This window comes from Drosophila rhopaloa, unplaced genomic scaffold (assembly GCF_018152115.1).
Source record: "Drosophila rhopaloa isolate 14029-0021.01 unplaced genomic scaffold, ASM1815211v1 contig_3, whole genome shotgun sequence".
In the NCBI taxonomy this organism is placed as follows: Eukaryota; Metazoa; Arthropoda; class Insecta; order Diptera; family Drosophilidae; genus Drosophila; species Drosophila rhopaloa.
In genome coordinates, this window is record NW_025335123.1 from 12377221 (window position 1) to 12398705 (window position 21485).

The 21485-nt window shown below is 40.7% G+C and overlaps 1 protein-coding gene across 2 annotated transcripts; it reads right to left on the minus strand.

The window, feature by feature from the left end:
* Positions 1-2740: 2740 nt before the first annotated feature.
* LOC108051159 (ATP-binding cassette sub-family A member 13) lies at positions 2741-19581 on the minus strand. Of its 2 annotated transcripts, XM_017133151.2 has the most exons (15): positions 19272-19581; positions 12115-12506; positions 11909-12051; positions 11312-11395; positions 11114-11254; positions 10974-11024; positions 10488-10627; positions 9390-10423; positions 9193-9313; positions 8781-8971; positions 8379-8716; positions 7663-8318; positions 5929-7196; positions 5158-5863; positions 2741-4465 (listed from the first exon to the last, which is right to left on the minus strand). In XM_017133151.2, the coding sequence occupies exons 2-15, from the start codon at positions 12414-12416 to the stop codon at positions 3581-3583; spliced, it is 6060 nt and encodes a 2019-aa protein (XP_016988640.1). In that variant the 5' UTR covers positions 12417-12506; positions 19272-19581; the 3' UTR covers positions 2741-3580. The 2 variants fall into 2 exon arrangements, with proteins under 2 accessions (XP_016988640.1, XP_016988642.1); XM_017133153.2 differs by lacking the exon at positions 10974-11024.
* Positions 19582-21485: the final 1904 nt, after the last annotated feature.

A 21485-nucleotide genomic window follows, 5' to 3' on the forward strand; every position in this document is an offset into this window, starting at 1 on the left:
GACGGTAATGGCAGCGGACAGGGAGTCCTGCTCCTGTTCCTGCTCCTGTTCCTGCTCCATGGCCATTAGGCGTGCGCTGCAGGCTTAATTAATCATGGCTAAGTGAGTCCGGGACGCAAAAAAAAAACTATTAGACATAAATGTGATTTTTCCGTTGCTTTTTCGTTTATCGCTTTCTTTGCGTTTTCCCATTCAGTCTGCTTTTGTCTGCGTTTCCGGCTAGCTGGTCTGCACTGAGAAAAATCCCTCCTCCTTAGGAGTAGCTAAATTGTTAAAATAACCAAATAAATAAACCGAATTTAGTACCAGGGAATATCATTTAAGAGTTCAATTTGTGCTTCAGTATGTTCGTTTATCATTAGTTAAAAATCATAAATATTAGGATTATTGCTTCAATAAAACTATTGCTTTAAAAAAAAATAAATGCTTCAATAAACTTATTTTGTAAAAGATATTTTAAGATTGTTTCATATATAATATTCATATTTATATATAAAAGCTATAAAACATTGTAATATCCTAATGATCATAATAATAAGTATTGCAAAACATTGAAACACATTTTGAATAATTTTATATAGGTAATAGATTTGAGTTTGACACTTTTAAATATTGTTTAGAGTGTAGAGGGCAGCGCACAAATTACTTAAAGATAGATAGAGCGACCGGATGAGGTGAAGGATGTGGCTGGAGTCAAGGGGCGGGGGGTGGGGCAACGACGCGTTATTTCCGTTTCCGGTCCAGCATTCAACACTCGCATCGAGGCGCATTGAGTGATGAAGTTTCGGAGGCACCGTAACAGCCCCTGCCACGCCCCCTGCCCCCGAAAACGCCCCTTTTGGCCTGGCCTATTCCCCCGGCATAATCATTTCTTTTTTGTTTCCCCCTCTTCGACTCTCGCCACCTTTTCCCCTTTTTTGCACCCTGTTTTGTTGGACCAAGTGATAAAATGTTTTATGTGCTCGAGTGTCTGATAACAATAAATAACGCCATCAGGACGAAAAGGACCCGAAAAGGGGGCGTGGATGGATGGGGCGGGGGGCGCGGAGGGGCGGTTGGCATGTAAACAAATTGGTGTTGAAGGCATTTAGCCCTTTGTCGGACAGAGTTCTGTGGCCAGTTCGTTTGTTTAGGCCCCAGAGTTCGACCCCAGCGTTTGATGAATTGTAATCAGCCCTAAATTGGCAACAAGGCCAAGGACATCGGGCCAAAAGGGGCTGTCGTATTAATCATCGAAGTTTGAATGGGCCGATTCTGATTTGATTAGTTGGCAAAATATGTTTGAAAAACCAACGCAACAGTTTAGACCTAAAATCGATTTCGAGAAAATGGTATAAATAAAGTAAAATGTTTACACTGGAATAGAAGGCGATGGCAGACATTTGATATTTTTAATTTTATAGACGTGTTTTCTTATTAATTTGAACCGTAATGGAATTCATATAATAAAATCTAGTTAAACTGGTTTTTAAAAACGTCTCCGGCTCGCTGTTTTAATTTTTGCAATAAAATTTGCATATCCGATGTCTGTGCATAATTACAGCGGAAGGACAAACAAATAATTCCATATTAATTTATTAGCCTTTTAATTAGGGCCGCAATTCAATTTGTTGCTTTTTTTTGGGTATAATTTTTAACACCACTGCGAACTCAATAAACGCATAATTGAATAGTTCTGAAGAGAAAAAAACGATTTAATAAGAGGGCATAAATAAAGCTGGAGACTCTGATAATTTATATAATCCGTATAAATGGGTAATATTTGGCTATATTTGCGAATATATCTTTTCGTCGTCTTTGGCAGCCTGAGGAGTGGGTTTTCCAAGCCGAAAATCCCCAAAAAAAAACATTAAAATCCCACACATGAACATTTTTAATTCGGTTATGCATCGCCTTGTTTTCTGCTTTTTGAAACGTGAAAATGGGAAAAGTGAAAATGTGTGTGCGAAATGGACAAATGGAAATACGGGGAGTGAAACGCACACCCAATGCTTTTAATTATGTTGATTTTTCGCTGATTTAATTTTTTCCTGCGTTCGTTAAGTTTGCAGCACAAACCAAATGGAATTTAATTTAATCCTTTCGCCCAAAAAAAAACACACCTTATTTTTTTGTTTTTTTGGTTTTTTGTTTAAACCGACCAGCAAAGGCAACCGAATGGCAAACGAGGGGAAAAATAGAAAAAGCCAAATTATAAAAGCGCTTCGGCCAACGAATTTTTTCAGCTCCCTGGGAAAAAATACTTCAAAAGCGTCTATTCAAATGCCAAACGGTGATAACGGGAATGGCAAAGGGGGTTTTTTTTTTTTCTTGGTGGCTCGTTTTGGTTAATGTTACACCATTTTGGTTTAATTACTTTTTGGCTTTTGACCCGATAACTGCACTCTTTTTTGCTCACTTCCGTGGCCATTTTCAAACAGCTTAATTAAATAAGGGGGTGCAAGTTGGACCCTCTACATCCACGATATCCTGCGATTGCCGCATTCGCCGATAATTTAATAATTGCATCGGGCTGATAAGCCGATTCGGTCGCATTATGCAGCTTTAACCGCATTTGAGCATATTATTTACCTAGCGAATTTGGCTTTTGATTTCATTTTGGTCCGCTGCATAATCCGCGATTTAAGATAAGTTCTTCAATTTGAAATGTCGGTATTAAAACGATTTAAAACGTATTTCTTTTTATATATAGTGGCAAGTCATAATCAACAAAAAATAACATGAAGTTAAATATTAAATATTTCACATATATACATAATTGTCTTTATTAGTTATCAAATTGCAATACAAATCTTTAGCCAGAAGGTTTCCATCTTGACTTATACACATACCAATATATACATACATATATAGTTAAATTGGTCATAAACAAATTGCATAAAGTACATACAATATATAATATATAAAAGCTATAGCGGGATATATTTTGGGGCAAGGGAGGGACTCTTAAAGGCTAAACAGAACACCCGGAGTTAAGTGAATTATTATCACTGGATCGGCATCAACCGATCTTATCACAAAATAAGACTTGTCTACCTATTATAAAAAAAAATTGAATAAAAGCATATAGGCGTTTTCAAAGTTTTTACAATTACGTTTAGCAATATTATTCAAAACTCACTGTAAAGCTACCAGAATTATAATCACATTATTCTCTGTATATGTAGAAACCAGTACAAACCATATCAAATGTCTATATTCTCAATTGAACTTAAGAACTATTTTATTTGTTTGGGGATGGAACCATAACCATTTAAGCTTTTACTTCAATTTGTTATTTTTACCTAAGTAATTTACATAAATGTACAGTTGTGCTCAAAAAAAATAGTAGCAAGTCAATGTGAATTTGCCAACAAAATACTAGGAATAGATTTTTTGTTTGGTTGAACAGCAAAAAAAAAATTACAAAATTGTTTTATGTCCTACCCATTCAGTAAGTTATTAATTTTACTTACGTTCAAAAATACTAATACTATAAAGATATTATGTTAGATATAACTTGTTGTTATGTCACAGACAAAAGCTAATGGGGCTTTGAATTCAGTAGTTTTTGGCTTGGAAATGAGAACATGACTACTGCTCAGGTTCTAGTCTCCTCGTAACCACAGTGAATGTACCCAGTTTCCAGGGATCCCTCCACCGCAGCCGACTTGCTGGGCAGATCCTTCCTGAGTCCATCCTGCTGCCGCTGCTGCTGCTGCTGCTGCTCCTTGTGGACACCATTGGTGGTAGTGCCATTCGGCTCGCAGCTGTCGAGGATTCGCTCGAAAACGGTTTCGAAACGGCAGCGGGTCAGCGAAAAGCGAGCCACGTCCACGCACAGATCCCGAAGGATGGCGAAGAGTTCCGAGAGGAGTGGGGCATCCCCCAGTGTGCCGGGCGACCGGATCCTCACGAGGAACCTCAGGCTGTGCCCGTAGTGCTGCAGATCCCGTGCCCCAGGCAGCCGCTGGCCGAGGCTCCTGGACAGGATGGCCTGGTGGGCGGGGCCGCAGAAGCAGGTGACGGCATAGTAGCCACCGTGCTCGGCCTTCAGCCGCTCCGGACTGTCGCTGGCGATGACCTGGCCGGAACGGAGCACTGCCACTCGGTGGCACAGGTGCTCGATCTCCGACACCGAGTGGGAGGTGAGCACAACGGCGCGACGGGCCAGCAGCAACTGCTCGATGGTGGCATAGACCATGTCCCGGGTCACCGGATCCATGTCGCTCGTCGGCTCGTCCATCAGAACGGTGGGTGTGCAGCCGCAGCAGGTGATGGCCACCGTCAGCTTGCGTCGGTTGCCGCCGCTCAGGTTCCGCACCTGGATGTCCTTGTAGGGACGCAGCTCGTAGGTGTCCAGCACGCGGTCCAGGAACTGCTCCAGATCGCGGATGCCGCGCAGGCGGCCGTAGAACCGGATGCACTCGCTCGCCGTGAGCAGCGGGTCCAGCGGATTGCTCTGCGGGCAGTACGAGACCCCGGGCTGCAAAAAATAAATAGTTTAAAGTTATTAATTAAAATCACTAAAAGGCTTTAAGAGCAATGAACAGACACTCTTGAGAATCAGTAATGTATCACAAATAATATAATTTATAATATTTTCTAACTATAATATCACTTTTAGAACTAAGATTATTGTGTTTGCCTTTATCAAAATTAAAATTTAATTTTAACATACAAATTGGTATAGCGAGCATTCTTTTACTTTTACTAAAGAAATAGGCCACATTGCGTATGAGTGATATCAATTACAAAACACACCGCAAATAGGGACTAATTACAAACATATTTAACAAAGTATTCAAATCTTAAATAAGCGAATTGTTTATAAAGTAAATAAAATTGAGTTCACTTACTGCAAAAGCAATAAAGTATATAATTCATTAACAAACAATTAAGAATGCGATTCGTTCATAAAGTAAATACTAGCTTACTTATAATTATATGATATATAAAAACTTATAAATTGAAGTCAGTTTACCTACACATACGTATGAATTTGTATACCCTTAACACTTTGTGAGTACCTAGTGTATTGAATAAGCATTAGAAATAGCACAAGCACAACATAAATCTATTACCAATGAAACTATGTGGTTAGACATCTACTTGGGAAAGTCCAAGTTAAGAAAGTTCGACTGTACTCATACAAACCCCTAAAGGGGAAGAACCCACCTGCTCGAAGTAGATGTGTCCTACATTGGGCTGCAGCTGTCCGGTGAGCATCTTGAAGATGGTGGACTTCCCGGCCCCGTTCTTGCCCAGCAATCCGAAGCACTCGCCCTTCTGGACACTGAAGTGCACCTGGCGCACGGCATAGTTTCCGCGGCGGTAGGCCAGCCAGAGATTCTCCGCCCGCACCGCCTCCCCGGCGGCCACACAGCTCTTGAAGATGCTCTGGATGTTGACCAGCTTCAGCTGGCCCAGTTTGTCCAGCTCCCGGCGATAGGTGCAGTCCAGCAGGCGCTCCACACGCTGCCACAATCGCCGCAGCAGGTGCCACTCGATGAGGACATTGAGGATGAGGCCCACCACGCCCACCACCAACAGGGCGGTGAAGTGGCGCCCCAGCAGATCACTGGCCAGTGGATGCTTGTACGAGTCGATGTCGTAGCGCCGGAACACCAGGGCCACCATATAGTTCTTGCACAGCTCCAGGAAGCCATCGCCCAGCGCGTGAATGGGAAAGATGAGGAAGACCTGGTTGAGGGCGTGTCGCCAGCTATCCCACGCCGGACCATCGCCCACCACGCCCAGGATCAGGACAATGCCCATGGTGACCAGCGGGATGATGAGGTTGGCGCAGAAGATCGACACAATGGCGATGCTCGAGTCGCTGAATATCTTCTCGGCCACATGGACAGCCGGAACGCAGGCGAAGCTATAAAGGATTGGATCATAGTAATAAGATTCTTTATGATAAATGGGGTGGAGGGTTGTACTCACCTAAAGGCCAGTGATAGTCCAATGATGCCCACCAGCTGTTGGCGATCGACAAAAACAGGCATGCCGAACATCAGGATCACGGCAAGGCAGACAATCAGTCCCAGGACCATTACCAAGTAGTCCCACACAAAGGCCACCAGCCAGTAGGTCACAGCACTCACTCCACACAATCTTTGCTGGAGTTTCTCGCCATTCACACGTTCCTTGACCAAGTAAACCGAACCGGCGGCCACCACCAGGCCAAAGGCAATCAGCAGGATAAAGACCATGGATCCATCACCCGCCTGGCGGAGAATCGAACTGGTACTCAGTTCGGAGTAGCCCAGTTTCCACGGTTCGTTCAACGTTAGTATACCATAATCCGAATCGTTGAGGGTGGTGCGCAACAGCTCCGAATTGAGATCGTTTAGCCAGGCAACCATGGAGTGGTAGCCCTTATTGTTGTACCACACTGTTGCCCCCGATCCATTGAGTCCATAGCCGCCATATCGCCGCTCGCGGTACTCATCCCAGGAGTTCATCACCCAGTTGTAGGCACTTTCGGAGTCATTGAACTCCCGGCACTCGCCCAGTTCATCGCAGGATGTCCTCAGCCGGGGATGCAACTGCTCCGTGAGGCTGGTCACCTTCTCCTCGGACAGAAACTGTGCGGTTTTCGGGTAAAGCGATCGACTTAGAGGAAGCACAGTGTCAAAGTCATCCTCCAGTCGATAGCTGACGAACCACATGGCGCACAGCTCGAAGAGAGCGGGCAGGAGGAGCACATAGAGCAGTAGCCGGTAGTTGCGGGACAGATGCCGCAGTCGCTTGCCCATCAGGAGTCGGAACTGCTTGCAGGCAGTGGGTGGATCCTCGGAGATCGTGGCAAGACCACCGACCACGCCATTCCGTTCGCCATTGGATCGTCGCGGGGCAGCAGGCTCATCCGGTCCATTCCGCCTGTTCAACTGCTCGAACTCCTGCTCCAAACTGGAGCTACTGGTCAGCTCCACATCGGCCACTGCGCCAGCAGCCTCTTGGGTTTGCAGCAGCTCCAGGAACTCCACGGCTCCGGGTGTCAGATGCTCCGCATAGCTGGCACTGATCGTCAGGCTGTGCGGATGCTCAGTGGCTCCGGCGTGGATCACCTGGCTCCGGGGCAGGAGCTGCTGGGCCCGCTGCACAATGTAGGCCACTCCGGTGGCATCGGCACAACGCATCCGAATGCTGTAGCTGGAGGTGCACAACTGCTGCAGCGAATCGCGACTGTGCTGGGCAATAATGCGACCCTAAAAAGGGTATATGTAAAGGGTTCAATGGTTAATGGCAAATAATGGCAAATAATGGCGAATATATAACAAATAACATATCTATATCAATTTATAATTTATGTTTGATGAGCAGTTCTTGATTATAATCACTTTACATTAATATTTGATCATATTTATACATTCCATGATGATTATAATCATTTTACATTAATATTTGATCAGATTTTTAAATAATCTGATATTATAATCAGGTACCAAAAATAGTGCTATTTATTTTCAGAAAAGTACTATGAGATCTTCTTTATCTTTTTTGACTACTATTTTATTTCAAAGAGTGTAGTTCTATTTTTTATTTGGCAAATCAACACGATTATGATCACGTAATATTTATCTTCTCATAAATGTTGATTTGGTAATTGAAGATATCAAATTGATATAATAATCTTCTGGTATCTGGTGGTAAGTCTCTTTTCCGTATACTCACATTCCGCATAATGACCAGCGAGTCACTGAGGTACTTGGCCTCGTCCAGGAAGTGCGTGGCGAAGATCACGGCCCTGCCCTGACGCAGTCGCTCGATCAGCTGCCAGATGTCCTTCCTGGCCTTGGCGTCCACCCCGTTGCAGGGTTCGTCCAGGATGACCACGCTGGGCGAGGCGATGAAGGCGATGGCCACGCAGAGGCGTCGTCTGTAGCCACCCGACAGCTGCCACGCGGGATAGGACTCGTGCTGGCCGAAGTTGAGGCTCTGGAGGGTTCGCGCCACCTCCGTGCGGACCTCCTCCGCTCCATCACTTCCACCACTCGGCTGCATCTTGATCTGAGCATACAGCTGCAGGTGCTCTCGAGCCGTCAGCGTGGGTATGAGGATGTTGTCCTGCCAGCAAACGCCCACCTGGTGCTCACCGGCCAGCAATACTTTGCCGCTGCTCTGCCGGATTTGTCCCGTGAGCAACTTGATCAGCGTGCTCTTCCCGGCTCCATTGCGGCCCAGGAGGCAGCTCACCTGGTTGCGGGCAAAGTCCAGGCTCAAATTGGACACGGCACACTTGCTGCCATACAATTTGGTCACATTGGCCAGCGAGGCGCCCAGTTTGTCGTCCAATTGCGACCGGGTGACCTTCACAAAGCTATAGTTATCTGAAAGATACAATAAATAATCAAAATAACCATTGGTATTCAATCAGTGGAGGGACTTACTCTTCTTGAAACGCTGGTAGGTCAATCCAATGACCGCGTACAGGAGGAAATCGAGCAGGAACATGAGCAGCGCCATGGCGCACTCGCTCCGGGCGGGTCCCACCTGGACGAGGTGACCCAGGGTGAGGCCCTCCTGCTGCAGCTCCATTCGCATCAGCTCGCTCCAGCCCTTGGCGAAGGCCGTGGTGAAGGACAGGTCCACCAGGAAGCTCTCGAAGACACTCAGCTTGGCATCGAACATCAGTACGATGATGAAGGGACACAGGCTGATGAAGAACAGCAGGGCGGAGGCCACGGCACCAATGTTCGCCGAATTGAAGAAGTTGGAACACATGTAACTGCGGGTTGCGCAATGGATTTAGTCTACCACATAATGCTATGCCATGATAATGCCTTGCTCACCAGAAAGAAATCAGGCAAACGCCAAAGCTCAGGCAGTAGAACATCATGAAGAACCAGTTGGTATATCCCAAAATGCCGCCACTGTACAGAACAACACTGATCAGCACGAAGATCACACAGAGCTCCACGAAACTCATCAGAGCCCAGGCCACCAGTTCGGAATGTGCCTTCAGGCCCATCGATCGCAACAACTGAGGATTATACAATGGTGATTATATAGTATAAGGTTTTCGGGTAAAGTTATATGACAACAAGAGGTGTATTTCTTGGCTTTTAATTGTCGTTACAACTGACACGTTCATATTCTCATTTATTTGCCTTAAGTCAGCCTAATTAATCTGATTAGCTGTTAAAATAAACACAGATCAAACCCTCCACTCAAGTGAAAAGTAATAGAAAATGTGGTACTTACCATGCTATTACGGCTTTCCCGCATCCAAATGCGTTCCCTCACACAAAGGGCCACGAAAACCACCAGACCCAATAGATAGGCCACCTGGACACCTTGGGCCAAGTACAGGCCACGTTTGAAACTGAAATAAATTAAATAATTATAATAAGCAATATAGAAGCTAAGGAAGTTATAAAGAAAAGGAAGTTCCCACTCACACATCATTAAGAAAGGCAGGATACGGGAACTGCTTGGTGTAGAACTGCATGTTGTCCACTTCGAACTTATTCTTTTTATTGGCATTCAATCCACCAAATAATCCAAGTAAATCCAGCAGACCCTGTCGCTTGGAACGCTTTAGCACATCCTCATCGTTGAGCAGAAGAAGATCGGGTTCACCATTCACCGTTGGATGATCTGTGGTGACCCCTTCTTCTTCTTTTGTGGTGACCCCTTCTTCTTTTGTGGTGACCCCATCAATCTCTTCGTCTTTTGCTGCGGAAGGAATTGTCGTGGCCTCTTGATCATCTGCAGATGGCGGACTCTTTTGAGTTGCACCGCTCTTCTCCAGACTGAGATCGAGATCATCATCATCATCGTCATCATCGGACAAGTCGGTTTCCACATGCTTTATGCTAAACAGACTACTCAAAGATCGTCCACTTTCCAAGGGGTCCTCCTCCGGAAAACCGGCCTCATCTCGTTTGCTCTTGATTATTCCCAGGTCGACCATCTGCTTGAGCTGAACGAAACCACGATGGTACTTGAGATCAATCACCATACTGTCGGCTGGTCCGGGGAACCAGAATCGATTGCGGTTCTCGAACGTGGGCTGCGTATTATCCGTGTCCATGTGCAGGCGGTAGGAGGACTGCTTCAGACCCACATCCTCCAGATTGAGGGCGGCCAGAAAGAACTTATTCTGATTCAGTTCGTAGGCCCTCCTCTGCAACTCCTCCACACTGCCAACGGCCTCGAAACGATCCGCCGAAACGCAATCCATTAGATCAGCCACGGTGGTGAGGATGTCATAGATCAGCTGATTCGTGCGGATATATTGGAACACCCGCTCGATTTCCCCGATATCAAAGTCATCGCCAACCAAACTTTTCACCAGCGGCGATTTGGCCAACTTGAGCAGATTGTCGAAGGCCTCCTGGAATGTGGCATTCGTATGCAGTTTGGTCATTATAGTGGCTGCTGCCCGAGAAAGTTGCTTCAGCCTGTCCAGCTCCTCAAAGGTGGCATTACTCTGGGTTCGAAAAGGGGTACAATTTAATACATTACAGTATGGAGGCTACCCAAAGATAACTTACAAACTTCACCACGCTATCGGTCACCACATTGGCGGGGGTGTAGAGAATCCGGCCCTGGATAATCGGCTTGATGGTGTTCCAGGTGAGCTTGCCCTGGTTTGTAGAAGTCACATCCATGTAGAGACGCTTGCAGTATTTGGCTAGGAATAACAATGGTTTTACAAATATTAAAAAAAGATAAAAATATATGGTTCCCTTTGTTAAAAGCTTTACACACTTGAAAAATTATTATATATGTGACACTATTTGTCCAGCATAGAAGCATTATTAGCAAACAGGCCTTACATTTACAAATCCTTATATAATAGTTAATGCTTAAAACAAGACTTGTAAACTTAATGTTAGTCTCACTTTACAATGAAAGAAACCAAAGTCGAATAAAGTATAACCGTATAAGCCATATTTAGTCAATCTGAACCAATAAGCAGCAATAATTAAAATGATTAGAAAAGCTTTTTTAATATTAAGATCTCTGATCATGCTCACTTGGCCTCCAGTCCGTGGGGAGATTATTTTCGGATCGACGACGACGACGGTCTGGAGGCAGAGCAAGGTTGGCAATTTGCAGTTTTTGATTTTTTCAATTTCAATGGGAGGGACCTCCGTTACAGAGAACTTAAACTCACTCGGCATCGCATCGAGTTCCGCGTCGTTGGCCTCGCTAAAGTCCTCCGATTCCAGGATTTCGTTGACCAGCGGTATAGTGTCGGTGTTGGGAAATGGATGGCCACACAGCAGGACGCCCAGCTTCACGAAGGTCTCCCGATCTGCCAGAGAAATCAGTTGGAATTATTGGAATCACAGGAGTCTACCTCAAAACATACTCGAAAACAAATGCTTAATGTCGAAGCTATAGTTCATCCGTCTTTCGATTTCGGGCACCAGAGAAATGATTTCACTTATGTTACCTGTATAGCAAATAAATGGAAAATGGTTAACAGAATTACAACTCTAGCTGCTAGAATTTTATAAAAACTTTAGACATAAGACATCATAGTTTGGGTAAACAAAATTAGATTAGGGAAATATTAATCTTTCGCATATCAGAAATGTTTTTTTCAAATGATTTCACATTTGTAATTGATTTTTTTTTTAATTTAAGGGTGTAATATCGTAAAAATAAAATTGTTATTTGATGAAACTTAGTCGGGGCTTAACAGATAAATAAAAACGTTTAAAAACGTTATATAAATACTATAGAGTCTTTTCAAATTTAATAAGTTAAAGTTTACTATAAAAAATTGTACATAAATAAAAAGAAGGAACAAACTTCTAGAGGTGTACAACTTTGAAATCGAGTTTCAATAGGCCAAGTTCTCAGTTAGAAAAGGATCAGGGACATAATAGTGTAATCGTAAGTGCCCCTAATTGCTGATTCCGGTTACCCCTTGTTAACACTAATTATAAGGTGCAGTACTCACTTCGTATGATGTCGAGACGATCGCTGGTGATCAGCGTGGTTATGGCCGACACAAAGTTGGCCTTCTCGGCCAGTTCAACGACGGCCTTGTGGAGTCGTTCGTCGGTCACAAAGGCGTTGACCACATCGATCACGGAGTGCAGGCTGGAATGGGAGCCAAATGGGTTACCACCTGGATTATCGAGGAGTATGTGATGATGATCTTACGGCGCCTCCTTCCAGTGGGAGTACTCCTCGTAGGGCTGCGCCGGCTGGCAGCGATTCTCAATGCTGCAGATGTAGGAGAAGGCGGCGGGGACCACCTGGTTCTTGGTGGGCAGCAGACGGGTGGGGTACTGGCAGGCCTCCACCTCCTTCGATCCGTACTTCAGGCGGATCAGGTAGAGCAGCATGAAGATCATCACCGGCCAGGCCAGCAGGATCAGGCTGAGCCCCTTCTGGCGCCATCGCACCAACAGATCCTTGCGCAACAGCTCCCGCACTTCGCGTCCATTCAGGTGCATCCTCATCGCGGCGGAAACTCGGCTCCTTCTCCGATTTCTTGAACTATCCCACTGGCGATCGCTTCTTCGACTCAATCACTCGGGCATCTTTGTCGTCTGCGCAAGGAGAATAAAAACACGGTCAATTTTCGTCGTTCTTCTTCATGGCTGATCCAAAAGCATATTATAAATTAAAAACAAAAAAAAAGGTGAACTAAATAAATATCTTCTAACCAAATTTCAGTGTGACAGATAAAATATTTCGCTTGATTTAAATACCCAACGGTTTTTTCTTTTAGGATGTCACACAATTCCTTGTACAATATTCTACATTTAATCAGAAAAATATAACGACTAATTGAATAACTTCCAATTTATGGGAATGATTAGAAAATTTCTTAAATATTTTCTAGTCAAAGGATTCTTTAGATTTTAAGACATACTGAGTAATGAAATGCAAAGTTTTTTTGTTGTCAAACATATCATATATGTACATTATATCCCAGTCCATTTGGCGGCGGAAGAGAGTCGGGTGTTAATTGTGGAGGCAGATAGGATCGCATATCTACGGATATCGCTTCTCCAACATAATTAACCCCTGTTTGCTTTGTTAACCGCCTTTGTCCCGTTTGCCGCATTGCTAATTCAGGCTATTTAGTGGCTCGCCTTGTCGGCAAAATACTTCCCGGTGGCAATCGAAGAGTCAAGTGCCCCTTTCCCCCCTTTTCCACTTAATCCTACAATTCACCTGCGCCAGTAAATTCCATTTGTTGACAATTATTTAAAAAGCGTGATTCTGTAATTTCAATTAAATTAATTGCCTGTTAAGTATGAACCACTGACCAACCAGTCACAACAGCTTTGTTGGCAACCAATCATCAGGAAACACAAGCCGATAGAGAGTAACTAAAAGTTTTTGATTTCCTTTGTTCCAGTATTAAGTAAAAATTATACCAAAAACTCATATCTATATTCGTAAGAATAGAATCCATTTATTTCCGCATCTCATCTCATTGAGCACTTTAATCTGACATCAAAATTTGGATGTACATTTTTTTTGACATTTTTGAAGGGGTTACATCGTGCCATTTTTCAGTAATTGACCATTTTGAAAACGGGAATCGTTGACTCAAGTTATGGGCTCTAGAAGTGCAGTATTGGTTTACAATTCTATATAGCTTAAAATCACTAGACTCCACTAAGCTTATATACTAAACTATTTAGTATATCATAACAAGAAATTAAACTTAAATTTCAATATCTTAATTTATAGCTTAGTATTGTTCACTAAATCTTTTCGAATGCAAGACCTCTTAAAACACGACAAGCACAACCTATTCTTAACCACTTTTCTGTAATTTATTTCAATCAAATGTCAACGGAAATTGGTTCTTTAAATGATGTGCTCCCTGAGTTCGAGAAGTTCCCATGTGGCCCCGTCCAAGGTTTAGACCCTCGTAAACTGGGCGATCGGGCAAAGAGTTATGGCTTAACCAGGAGGTGAAGGTGCCTCAGATCGTAATGGCGTTATGGCGCCTGTTCAACTGTCCATTTGAGTCAAGTGCGGATGAAAGATGAGCCGCATCCATTACCCGGCGGGCAAATGGCGGGCCGATTTATGACCCGGACAATGTCGAACTTCGCGAAACCAGTTACAAATCAAATAGACGTACAGCCAGGCAGTAAAAGAGCGTTTATTCTGGTTATTTTTTTTTTTGTATGTTATTTGGTATGCAAAGCTCGGCCAGTGAGTTTTGATGAACACCACCCGCTGATCTTGCCAACTTGCTGCCAAGATGCCAATCAACTCCGGCTCGTTTAAATATATATATTCTGTATACATACATACATTGAGATTGCCACTGAGAACACTGTGACTTTTGACTTTTGGCTGGAGACTTCAATCAAAGTGGGAAAATCTCGAGAGGCGAGACAAAAGAATATTAAGATGTGTGGAAATATAAACAGAAAAATCTAAAATCTGGCTCAGGGTACTTCGACTAACTTGGTTAACTAGCTAACTTATTGCGTAAACTTTGGTTGTTATGATTTCAAAAAAACCTAGTAAAACAAAATATGTAAAACGCTATAAAGCTACAGTAGATATAATTTAAATGATTAAATTTTGTAACATCCAAACTTACTTATTTAAAACAGATTTTCTTATAACAAAAAGTCATAAAAAATAATACTACAATTGTTAAAAAGAATACATTCTTTAAAGTACTAAACGAAATGTTAAAAGTAAAGGAGTTAAAAGCCATTTTAAAGTTTTTACAATTATTTTAAAGTAGTTCATTTAGTTTCTAGTTAGTCAACCGGCAACTTGTTTGCCAAAGCCTATGGCACCAGATCTAGCAAAATACCAGATTTAGTTCCAGTTCCAAGCCCACTTTCGATTGCATTTGCTGATTAGTCAACGGCCTATAGCATAATGTTGCAGTCGCGCCAATGTCATCATCGCCGGGGATTATCTAATACTTGATTGATCCCCGGCTAATGTTGCGTGAACCGATCGCTCCAGTTTCCCACCGCTGGAAAACTGGGCCAACAATATATGTGTTATATGTGCATATATAGTATATGTTTATTTACGATCGACTTATCAGCTCCGTTCCCGCTTTGCAAGTCAGTCGGGAATTTGTAGTTGATAATTACAAGGTAGTTTTTGAATAGGACAAATGTTGCATTGCAGTGGCTTCAATTAGCAGGTAAAAGCACCTACAACTTTGCCACTCCATTCCAGTTCGAGGAAGAAATACCGACCGAATGCAAATGTGTTAATTCCTGCGATTCCAGAGGCAAAAAGACACCGCGGCACGTATTCCCCGCAGAAACCAGTAACCAGCAATCAGTGGGTATTTTACCCCCCGGTCATAATAACCAGATGTTTTTCGAGTACTTTTCGGGTACCTGCAAACCGAAACTAATACTTACAGCTTTTGGGCTAATTAAAATAAAGCTGCGAATCTGATGCAGTTGCGAAACGGGATTTCGTGGCAATTTCCATTATATTATTGTATTAAAACTCGTTTAGATCACGTTTAGTTACTCAAAATGCAAATGAATTCCTGGAATTACCCAAGGCATCACTTAAGTGCTGCTTAATCGAAAGTTCGTTCTAAGTCCCAATGGAGATACCTATTTAAGCCTTTCAATTTGATTAGATTCAAAATGTGTTATAACAACACAACAAACCGCATCTGGAATTAAAAATATATCTTTCAACTGGTTTGTTGTTTCAGTCAATTAAACTTGATATGTTAAATTTGAACAAGAAAGCTAACATTATAGACCATCAATTTATACTTTTTAACGCGAAACAAAAAAAAAAAAAAATCTTACAAATTTTTCCCATAAATATTTTTTGACCTTTTACTTTCTATGATATTGCTACATCATTATCTGTTTTTATTTCAGCTATAAATTCTGTATATACTATTTTTTTTATAAATAAATTCCACAGTTTTTTTGAAGTGTGAAGTTTTATGTTATTTGCATATTTACATTATAGCTGGCCTTAACTGACAGACCCACTAATTCAGGTGAGAACTCGACCCACCTTGGTCACCTTTAAAGCTTCTCCTCCCTGAAAACCACTAATAACCAATCAAGTGAACACTGAAAACAAATCAATTATCATAAGTTAATTTATACAAATATAATAAGCTATTAATCTTTTAAATTTGCTTAAGCTTTTATGCTAACTTATTTTATAAGGCACTTTTTAAATGTACATATTTTGTTATTTTTACGAGAATAAAAATAACTAGTATCTAGTTTTTCTCACTGTGCTTCACAATCAGCATAGACATAAAACTCCGGCCAGACGGCTGCCGGCTTGAGTGGATTCTAGCCTCAATTTATCATCGATCTATTGGCTAACTCGAAATTCAGCGAGACCTTGACCATGAGTCTTCACTAATCGCAAAAACTAGCAAGTCGCGCTAACGAAACGAAAATAGTGGTATCAAAGTAAATATAAATAAGGAGAAACTAGTTTGTTGTGTGATCGCCACCGTGATCCGCTCACCCTTTAAATGGTTTTGTGTAATGCATTTTGTTTTGATGATTATCCCACTTAAATTTTACATGGAGATCTTTTAGTATTTATCCCCCCAACCACCCATTCGGGGAATCTGATTAAATCGCGTGTGACCAAGCGTTTAAAATCGCACGCGTTTTTGCCGGGTTTATAGTGCAATTTATGCACCAATTTATTTCCAGGTATTTTAACTGCATTCCATATCATAAATAAACTTATTGTGTTTTTTTTCTTCTTTTAATTCACTTATATGCTGACATTTTTCTTTGTACTAATTTTAATCGTTTTGGTAGTGAGGTTTTTGATTATAGTAAAATTTATGTACACACATCTTTTTTTCTGAACACTATAACTGCTTTCCATCTGATCAACATATTTATTATAAATTTAATGGTATTTAGTTTCCTATTTTATTTAGCTCGAACTTTCCTTTTTAATTTAAAAGTTATATAGTCTAACGAATACAATGAATTTACTTAAACTATACTTCCTCTTGTGAATAAGGAATACATTAAATTAAAAATAGAATAATTATTTCCTCTTTTTAAGAAAATGTCCTTAACTTAAAGTATAAAATAAAATAATAATATTGCAGTAGATGCAACGGTAGTTTCTCTTCAAATGTTAAAAACGCGATTGCCTGCAGTGAAGCGTTTAAAAACGCACGCGTTTTCCTGTTCGGACTTCTGATTCAACTTCAACTTCAACTCGGAATCGTTTGGGATCACATCGAATCGCTCGATCAACCGATCAGCATGAGTCGGCAAGAACCGGCGCAGAGTTGGATATAATTATATTTCCAGTCGCATGTAGATTCTGCCGCATATTTTATTTATAAAACCCATTCGGCTGGCCATAGGAAATGCTGCTCACTTTTTATTTATTTATTTATATGCGGCGGCAACTTGTTGCTTTTTCGCTTTTTAAGCCTGATCAGCACACAGCAAGGTCGCTGCTTACATGTGCAAAAACTTGCAATGCAATTAAGTCTGGATAAATAGCCAGAAACCAGTCTGATAATAACACTCAGGGCCTTGGCAAGCGGTATGCTAAAAGATTTTATGGTAATGCCAGCGATAATCGCCAGACGCTCAGGAAACGGAAGACGAAGCTAGAATTCTAACTAAAATTCTAGACAATTTATTTATTTAATTTACTATCCTGGCGAAACAATGCACAATACGGAAAGCAATAAGAATACCTGAAATATTCATTTTATTCATTTAACACATTTATTTATGGCCACCTATCACGAAATGCTGTATCATAATCTTTATAAAATTATGCTTTTTATTTTGTTTAAAATGATTAATTGAACTAATGCAGAAAGAAGAAAAGGTCAATCACCAAACCAATTATATTTATCATAACACAGATACGGCATATAACAGCATATTTGTTTACACTTTTGAGATAACAATTGTTTTAAGCCTATAACTCTTGCCTCGCAATAAAAAAAAGTAATTATGGCAGTTTTTTAAATTGCTGATATAAGTCAAAATTTTAAAATGAGCGGTAACTTCAGTAAAAATAATTCAATAAAACTTGTTTACTTAACAAAGCTTTTTTATCTATAATATTCTCATATCTATATATCAAATAATTACCCAAAAGATACTTAGATGCTAATGCATATTTCCCCCTTCTTGTTTCACATGGCTAATTGTTAGAAATTTCACACATCGAGGTTTTGTAACTTATAAACTTTAGATGCGGTCGATGGAGAACAGACCATGACAGATATTCGCCAGGAAAATTTGTCCGTATAACACTCACACGTGATAATTACTTGGCTATGCAAATTACAGATACATATCCCCTGCAAAAAGAGGGCATATTTCAAGCACCAACACCTTCCAATTTTAAAATCCAAAATAGTCGCTAAATATAATTAATGGTTAGGCATTTAAAGCTATATTAAAGAAAGTATACAAAAACTATTTATTTTAAAGTTTATTTTAAACAAAAATAAATCATCCCATTTTGCTTTGCGTGCTCCAAAAATATATTAAAAGTATTTCAGTAGACATAATTTTTGTTGAACTTGTTAAATCATAATTTATATGTTAAGTTTTTTTTTGAAAGTACTGAACTTACAATTGTGTGCTGTTCAAATGATTTATTATAATTTAGGGTATTTACACTTCCTTTTGTTTGTTTTTTCTTTGCGTTTTCACTTTCATCGGTTGTTGTGGCTGCTTTTGCCAACTCTTTTTGTGTTTCCCATTCGGCTTTACAACTGTGTTGTGAGAAATATAGTATTTTGTATGGAAAATTTGTCCAGCGCTTTTGTTTTGCTCCGTCCTTTTTATTTTAACCAGCCCTTTTTGAACACCATTAATGACTACGTCAAAAAACGTGCCAAGAAACCTCAAAAACCAGAAACGTACCAAACAAAAACCCAAAAAGCACAGAAAGAAATTATGATCGATTTGATGTTTAGAAACTTAATTGGGTATTATAATTTCAGAATCAAATGTTAACTTAATTCTGACGAAGAAATTTTTATGAACTTTTTACCTTATAACCAATCTTTAAACCCATTTATTTTTATGAATATTTTCGAATAGGGAATTAGTTTCAGTCGACTTGGGACATTACGAAATATAACTTTATTTCAAAAACTTATTAAAAATTATAAAGGGTTACTAACCAATGTATAATTGAAATTGGTTAGTATTCTATTTGGTGAACAAAAATAAGAAAACAACAGCGATTGAAAACAGCTGTTGCTGCTTTGATGTTGCAAGTTGCTGCAGTGCCAATAAAGGTGGGAAAAAGCAACCAAGAAACAACTAAAATAGCAAAAATAGGAAATAACTTGGTGACTTACTAACCACGATAAACGTGTTGTTATTGTTTTTATTGCCGCCGCTTCTGGTTCTTCTGCGCTGGTATTTCTTTTGTTTTTTTCTTTTCTTTTAAAGGTTTTTCGGTCACTGCAATTGTTTACTTTACACACCGTTTTTTATTTTACGATTTTTCTCCTCACTTCTTGTTCCGCTTTTTCTAGGTGTTTTTTTCTCTATCGCACAGTTAGCACAGGTATAAAAAAATTCAAGAAGATTTCGGTTTAGTTTTTGGTATGGTACAGTAAATGCCGCCTGAGACGTCCGCCAACAAAGCTGGCCGCAATTGAACTGAGCTTGACTAAACGCGCTTACGGAAAATAATTTAATTCCGCTCCCAGTTTTGCCGCCGCTGCCGCTGCCGACGTCGCCGTCGATCGTCGACGTCGATCGCCAACTTCCAACTTCGTTGTTGTTGCATGTGGGCGGCATCATGTTGCTGCCGGTCGTCACACCAGCAACATGTTGCCCGCTTAGCTCATGGGCGTACGCAAGGGGGTTAAGACTTAAACGTAACCCTCTAGAAACTGTAACACATCAAATATACTTAAACTATAATAAAATATTCATTAAACTGAGACTTTATTTTATATAAGAAATTACACTTAACAAATTGAAGTACCAGTAACTGGCATCTTGAACTAAAGTCTATGAGTGCTGCTTAAAAATACAACCATTATTTGACCTCGAGTTGACAGAACTTATTAGTTAATAGTTTACGTTAAAGCACAATTAAACAGTTATTTAAAAAGACAGGTATATTTATCAAGGTAAATAGACCCCCTTTAAAAAATAACCTTACACTCTCCTGCTCCTAACTGTTCCTTTGTCTGTGGCTTTATTTTCGAGTTAAGAGTGCGTGACACGCAGATAAAAGATTTAATTAGCCTATCTTTTCGGCAAGAACTAATTGCAGCCCTGTACCATCGGACAACTGTACTTATATCCAATGAAATGCCAAAATGTATATAAAAACCCTTCCCCAAACACTGAATCCCCGAATTAGTGCCAATTTCGAGAGCCAGTCGGCCGTGTAAACGGGCGCACTTTGTACCTGGATTGGAGCGATTCCGGTGCCTACGGTAATGGTTCGGAACCCAAGAATGATATAAACACGCCAATGAGTTGACAGAATTAATGAAATCCAGGGATTACCCTTCGACATAAACATTTATTTTAAAATATTAATTTTAAGTATATGGATTAGGTGTGTTTTAAACTGGTACTTCCGTTTAAAACACACCTAATGCATATACGCTTTTTTTGAACATTTTGCTATCCGAAAACATTTTGTGGCGTTTTCTAAATTATTGTTTAAACTTAATTGGGTTTTAAAAATATTTTTAATAATGCAATTCAAAGATTCAAAGGGTTAATATAAATATGAAAAATATTCAACAAATATAACATTATTCTATTTAAAAATGCAATTAAATTGATAATCAGAATTATTAAACTTGCTTGCAAAAATCGGCTAGCAATCACAGTATAATTTGCAACGCTTAAATAATATATGGGTAAACAATATTGGAAAATGTTGTTCATTAGCAAAACACCAAATTCAATCAGATTTCAAGAAACTAACTATGATAGATATAGAATATATAAAACTAAAACGGGCAGTGCAGTGCCAGTGCATCTGAACCGCATTTATCGCAGAATTTAAATCACATATGGAAATTCCTGAGGGAGCAAGCAAACAATTGTCAAGTGCTTTTAAATCTAAAATCAAGAACCCCAGTGATCTGCGTCACCGCCCACTCGTTTGGACCACGTCCAGGTGCCCCCGCCTCCCCCCCGGAATTATGCCAACCAGAACCGTTCTCATTTTCAGTCGGTACTCCATGTCCATGTCCACGGACCCAGACCACGTTAAAATGTCCAAAAGTTGCGCTTGGCTGCGTATCAGTTGCTCATAATGCCCAAAGTCATTATGGCAAAAATCGTAAAAAAAAAAACTAAACGCTTAAAATGCTGAAATTAAAATTATATATCTGAATTATGAAATTGTTTATCGGAATTAAGCGAGGCCCAGAACAAAAACGGCAAACTAACGATGGCAATCTGGAAACCTAAATGGCAAAGAGTTAAGCCAAAGTAATTATAAGTCATAAACAAGCCCGAAACAAAGAACGCAAAACTATGATCCACAGCCAAACAAAAACAATATAACAAATTTTATCTCAAAAACATTCCTTAGGA

Bases quoted from the DNA above. Each gene is read 5' to 3' on its own strand.
- LOC108051159 (XM_017133151.2), bottom strand. From the start codon at position 12,416: ATGAGGATGCACCTGAATGGACGCGAAGTGCGGGAGCTGTTGCGCAAG. The intron at 11,396-11,908 runs GTGAGTACTGCA...TTTGCTATACAG, and splicing joins TCGTCTCGACATCATACGAA to GTAACATAAGTGAAATCATT. The intron at 11,255-11,311 runs GTATGTTTTGAG...TTTCTCTGGCAG, and splicing joins CATTAAGCATTTGTTTTCGA to ATCGGGAGACCTTCGTGAAG.